General features: G+C 41.5%; 1 protein-coding gene across 6 annotated transcripts in view; it reads right to left on the bottom strand.

Annotated features, from left to right (window-relative positions):
• Positions 1–3,931: 3,931 nt before the first annotated feature.
• The window catches only part of CHST15 (carbohydrate sulfotransferase 15), a 44,825-nt gene continuing 42,756 nt past the window's right edge, over positions 3,932–6,000 (bottom strand). For all 6 annotated transcript variants that reach the window (XM_048311615.1, XM_048311610.1, XM_048311609.1 and 3 more), the window contains 2 exons: positions 5,701–5,848; positions 3,932–4,567 (listed from right to left, as the gene is read on the bottom strand). In XM_048311615.1, coding sequence (XP_048167572.1) covers positions 4,377–4,567; positions 5,701–5,848 — 339 coding nt within the window. In that variant the 3' untranslated portion in view covers positions 3,932–4,376. The remainder of the gene's footprint in view (positions 4,568–5,700; positions 5,849–6,000) is intronic.

The raw sequence follows: 6,000 nt of genomic DNA, 5'->3' as shown, positions 1-6,000 counted from the left end.
CAGTGACTCAACAGCAATTTGAAATCTCTTGAGTTGTATTTGCAGCATTTTTTCAGTAGATCTTCCATGCCTGTCCAGCCCAGCTGAGGCACCATCACATCCACACCTGCTGGAAGGGGAAGTTTTTCACCCAGCAAAGGGATGTTCAGAAATGATGAGGGTGAGGGAAAGTGCCTTTGCTCTGAACTGTGATGAAGTGATTACTACTTGTGTCTCTTTCAGACCTTATTTTCTGCTAATTGTGACAATATATGCACAGCAGGCCTCGAATTTTAATGGCAGCTTCCAGCCTGGCAGCCCATTAAGCCCCTGCTATGCTGGCAATCATTTTGAGGGTCTTTCTATTGATGGAGGCTGGGCAGAGTTTTCACAGGAGCTGCGACTTAAAAGCATCTGTCCCCAGCAGGACACGGATGGAATCAGCAGAGTGAACCGCTCCCAGCCTCAGCTGCTGGTGACATCTTTCCCTGGATGAGGTGGGGGTCAGTCTCTTCTCCCAGCTAACAATGGACAGGACGAGAGGGAAATGTCTCAAATTACAACAGGGGAGGTTTAGATTGGATATTAAGGAAAAATTCTTCATGGAAAGGGCTGTCCAGCCCTGGCACAGCTGCCCAGGGCAGTGGTGGAGTCCCCATCCCTGGAGGGATTTAAAAGCTGTGTCCATGTGCCACTTTGGGTCGTGGGTTAGTGGTGGCCTTGGCAGTGCTGAGATCTCTGACTCGATCTCAGAGGTCTTTCCTAACCTAAAATGACTCCGTGATTCCCTGATGCTGAGGCTGTGCCAAGCCAGCACTTCTCCACACGCTCCCCAGCTCCTGAGCTGCACCGGAAATTTTATTCCTGTGAGCATCTGAGAAGAAGTGGAAATTGTTTCGTCTTTCTGCACCTGCCTCTTATTTTTTCAAAGGACAAACATGAGTGCATGGCACAGAGCACTGCCGGGGTTGGCCACAAGATGGTAATGCAAGACAAGAATTCCTGTCGGGAACGATCTGCTCATGGAACCATGAGCGTGAACCATAGAATTGTTGAGGTTGGAAAACACCTCTGAGATCTCAGATCATCCCACAGCACTGCCAAGGCCACCACTAACCCATGTCCCTAAGCTCCACATCCACAGGTCTTTTAAGTCCCTCCAGAGATGGTGGCTTCACTGCCCGGGACAGCCTGTTCCATGCTTGACAACCCTTTCAGTGAAGAATTTTTTCCTGATATCCAACCTGAACCTCCCCTGATGCAAATTGAGGCTGTCCCCTCTGGTCCTATCAAATTTCCCCTCAACTGTGCGAGGGGGATCAAGCAGGAATGACTTTTTATGACACTGTTGTGCCTTGTGTTTAACAAAAGAGCATTTGGCTCAGTTGGAAAATGGATTAATTTCTTGGCAGAAAGATACATTCAGAACTGCAACAACTTCACCATTTATCCTCAGCTTGCTAGGCTGAGGCCCAGGGCCTGGGGCCTGGACTGAACAGATAACAACACACCGTTTTCCATGTCAACCACTGCCTGTTTTCCTTCGCAGGAGATCCTTTGTTTTCATTGTACTTCTTCCAGACAGCCAAGATGCTTGGCCCAAACACTCAAGGTCTTACAGAAAACACATTTCACATTCTTCTGCAGTAGCAGCAAGAACATTTGGAAAGAGCCCTTTCCTCAGTGCCTTTGCTCTCAGGAAAGCTGCATCTTTGTCTGATTAGTTTTGCTCAGCAGAGATAAGAGCAGAAGCACAGTATGAGACATGGATTTTCTGAGGTCTTTGCAAGGAGCTGCTGCTATGCCTTGGCACAAAACACAAAAAATTGAAACATATTGTCTTGATATGAATTCCAACTTCTTGGCACATTGCCCTTTTGTGGGTGTAGTTCACCTCAGTGCTACAGTGACTAATAACAATAAAATTGAATTTTTTCACAGCTAGAATTGTCAGCAGAAAGGTAAGGGGAACTGGAACTTGGGTGAGCCTTGTCCTGGGTAGAGATTTGCTGTGAAGCCACAGAACGGCTGTGGCTGAAGAAGAGGGGCTCTGACACCCAGCACTGCAACATCACTTGAGAAAACGCTGTTTTATTTCATTCAGAGTCACCAGATCAATTTTATTTTTCCAGCCTGAACCTAGAGAGTGATATCCTTACCTCCAAAACACCTTCTCGACAAATATTTGCTGCTGTTTGATTCCTAGTCATGCCACAACCCAACAACATAAGTTTGCAATGTGATAAAATCAGGAGATCCTCTTTTGGAGACATAAAAGCAGCCTCGTTGAAGACTTCACTTTCAGAAGTACCCCAGGCACAAACAAGAGTGCCTGAGCTGTTCAGTGCTCAAGTTAATGATAAGGACAGATGTATTAATTAGCTCTTAGGGCTGGTAAAATAATATCATTAGATCATGGCTGTAGCTGACAACTAAATGGAAATATCTGACCGTGGCAGGCCAGGTTAGGAAACATCTGTGTAGAGTTATCCTGACCACACAGTGTTGATTCCAAATCAAAGCACATCTGGGTGAAATTTTTGGTGTAAATAAGTTGTTGATGAAATTTTTTACATCTGCAAATGGTGGAAAATTCATTCTGATTTTCTGTTTCATGGTCCCATGACACTTTTTATTTGTACTGCTAAAATAGTCCGTTCTCAGCTCTCCAACCATTTTTGGACTGTGAGCATTTCTGAACTAGAACTAATCTGTTCTGGTTGTTGAGAATACTTCAGTAAGTTATTTATATTAAGCTTTTCAAACCCCAGACTGAATCCTTTTTCAAGCAGCACATTACCAGTTCACAGAGAACCTAGAAATGGTCTTCTGTTGCAAAATATCTCACATGTTACCAATCATATTCCCATTTGAAATGTTCAGGATTCATCAAGTTTTCAGCATTAATTCTCAGCTTAGAGACACATGAAGTGAATAATACGTCCCCGTGGAAGGGAATAGGGAGAAGTTACTTTTAATATTTGTAAGTGTACTCGTGAGTCCATCAATAAAGCTGCATTGTGGGGTCCAGCATCAAGGTTGAAAGGACACATGAAGCTAATCAGAGAGGATTCTCTGGGGTTTGGATAGCTGTCAGCTGAACAGGAGCTTCATTTGACTCACTCAACACACATTCGGGGAGGAAATGATCAATAGGCAGCATTTATATTTGTCTCTTAAAAAATCCCTCACTTAGGTGGGACTTCCACCTGCAGAAAAGCTCCAAATTATAGCTGACGGTGACCTAACCAGGTGTGTTTGAAATCAAAGATTGAACTGCTGCACATCTATATAGAAATCCGACCATTTTAGTCAAACAAAAACTTTCAGGTATCTCAAAGTTTCTCCATAGCTTTCAATTTTTATTTTTTTTTTACTCAAGTCTGCCTATCTCGACCTCTTTAATCAGATGTAGATGTTTTTCCTGAAGAGCGAAACACATAACATACACCTAATTCCTTAGGTAACACATCTATTCTGTAAGGTACTGAGCTTCCTGCCCATTTATGATTTTAATAACAAAATTTCATATGGCTTTTAAAATGCATATTCCTTCACAATGGAGAAGAGAAATCCTGTAGAATTTAGCAGAAGTATCCATAAAAGCTCTCCATGTCCAGGAATGGACTTTTAATAAAGCCCATTCTCACTGGGAAAATGTGTGAGTGACATGAATAAATGATACATATTCATACTTACATGAACAAAATGAATTTGTTATGCTAAACACCAAATCAGCCTGTTTGGATCTCAGCTATCCATTCTTACCTGGATTATAAAATTTTCTTTTACAAGAACTGTGGCTAGGAAAGTCCATTTATCTTGAAGATATAAATTAGATTTGGAAATTTGTGTGAATGCACTTTATCTTTCTTTCAGATTTAAGGAAACACACTTAGTGTTAGTGGAGACCATTTGTAAATAGGCTGACAAAAAGAAACAGAATTTTAGGTTGAATTCAATTAAAAATTTTAATGACTAAATGACATTGATTGTTTGAAAAGAAAATGAGTGAATAACATATACTGAAAATGAGATTATAAGTGTAATTGTAGGAAACTGGTGCTAACTCTGTGTTGCAGCATCTCAGAGAAGGTTAAACTTCAACACCCCTGTGGAAGAGTGTAAGACATCATCTTTGTCCTAATTCTTGTCCACTCCTTTGCAGGGGTGAAAGAAGTTGCAATAAACTGATTAAAGCAAGATGCTTTCCATTCTCCCAAGGAAAACGTGGTAGAGCTGTTGAGACGTGCTGACTGAAGGTGAGGCTCTTAGCTCATCCATCGGCTGCTCTTTGGAATGGGGGAAAAAAAAATGTCAATATCCACACACAAAAATAGAATTTAAAAAAATAAAAACTCCTTTAAGCACTGTAGTTGTGGCACGAAATGTACACGTTATGTCCTCTTCCATAAAAAAGCATCATCAAAAAGAACTTGTGCCAGTTTTGTATTAAAAGGCCTATAGAAATCTTTTAAAATTGCCTTGGTGGTTGGCAGCATCGGGCCCAGGCTTCTGTCTTCAGGTCTTCGGGTGTTTGATGCAGGACTTTTGGTAATCAGAGCTTCTTGTTTCTCACTCAGAGGTCCTGTGGGAAAAGAGAATGTTATCTTCAAATATTAAAAAAAAAGATGCCCATCCTAAAGAAAATTCATGACTAAATTAGAAGGTTTGCCATGGGGAGAAAAATGTGATTTTTGTTAGCAGCCACGTTGTTTCAGAATATTGAAGGCAGGCTCAGATTAGTAAAATAAATCACTGCTGGTAAATTTGGAAATAATACATTTTCCTCTCCCCTTAATTAATCAGCTCTATAAAAAGCAGCATAAATCACTCTTAGAGGAAAAGACCTGTTTTCAGAAAAAAAATTATTGAAGAAAACTTCCCATCCATTTTGGAGTTGCAGGTATTTTATGCTGCTATTCCATTTCACAGTGTGAGTTGACGAATACCTGACAGAAACTCTACAAGCTTCACTCAGCACTCAGGTAAGCCCTTGTTTTGTTTATTTTGGAGGCTGGCAGTGGGATCAAAGTGGACACAGGTGTAGTGATGCCCCCACTTTGGGAATAAATGTGCATCAGCAAGATAAAAACCTACAGAGTTTTCCAGCACAAACCATATTCAGGAAGCAGATGCCAAGCTTTTCATCTGTTCAGTCTGCTACATCCAAGCTTTCTCATCATCTAGACCAATCTTTGGACCAGACAGACAATTTTTCAGCCACATTTTCATTCTCTTGCTGCTGTCAAATCAACATTGGGCAACATTTTGTCTGCCGGCGTTTCTCCGAGGATTAGCAACAGATGTCTCAATCAACACAGCAAAAACACAATTTCCCCCTTCTCCTTGGCTACAAGCACAACCTTTCATCATGCTCAGATTTAGGTTCTGGGCTAAAATTGTGTGGGGTTCCTTTGCATCCCTGGAAGCCTGTGGCAAGCAGGCCCTGAGTGCCTTCAGAAGCAGGACTGGCTTCTGTATGGGAAGATAAATCCCTGCATTCTGAGCGGTCTGGAATTTTTTTCTTTATGTAATCTAAGATCTTCTAACACCAGGCATTTGAGAATTTAATTTTGCTTGACTCCAGGCAACGAGATTAATGCATCCTTCAAGCCAGATTCCTTTGCTTCTCTTTTTGTCTCTTAAAAAGGTAAAAACAACCTAAAAGAAGAAGGATATAATGATTTTGCATGCTTAAACCAGGCAGCAAGCACCTACCCAGATCCAGGAACTGGAACACCATGTGCATGGTGTACCTCATGTTTGATGCATGGTCCTCCAGGCGAAGAACAAGTATCTGATCTTTGTTAAAAACTGTCAGCCAGTCCAGGAGATACACAACGTAGAGCCCAACTTGTAACCTCACCTGTAAGCACAAAAACCCCCAAGTTAATTCACCTTAAAACACTTCTAGCTGTAAGAAAAACAGCACTCACCTCTATCATCTGGGCAAAATATCCCCAAAATGTGCTTTTGAAGAATGGCAAAAAGAAAATATGTGAACATTTTGTATCTTCC

Source organism: Corvus hawaiiensis, chromosome 8 (assembly GCF_020740725.1).
Source record: "Corvus hawaiiensis isolate bCorHaw1 chromosome 8, bCorHaw1.pri.cur, whole genome shotgun sequence".
In the NCBI taxonomy this organism is placed as follows: domain Eukaryota; kingdom Metazoa; phylum Chordata; class Aves; order Passeriformes; family Corvidae; genus Corvus; species Corvus hawaiiensis.
Note: the sequence above shows the minus strand (reverse complement) of the source record. Positions and strands in the feature narration are given on the sequence as shown.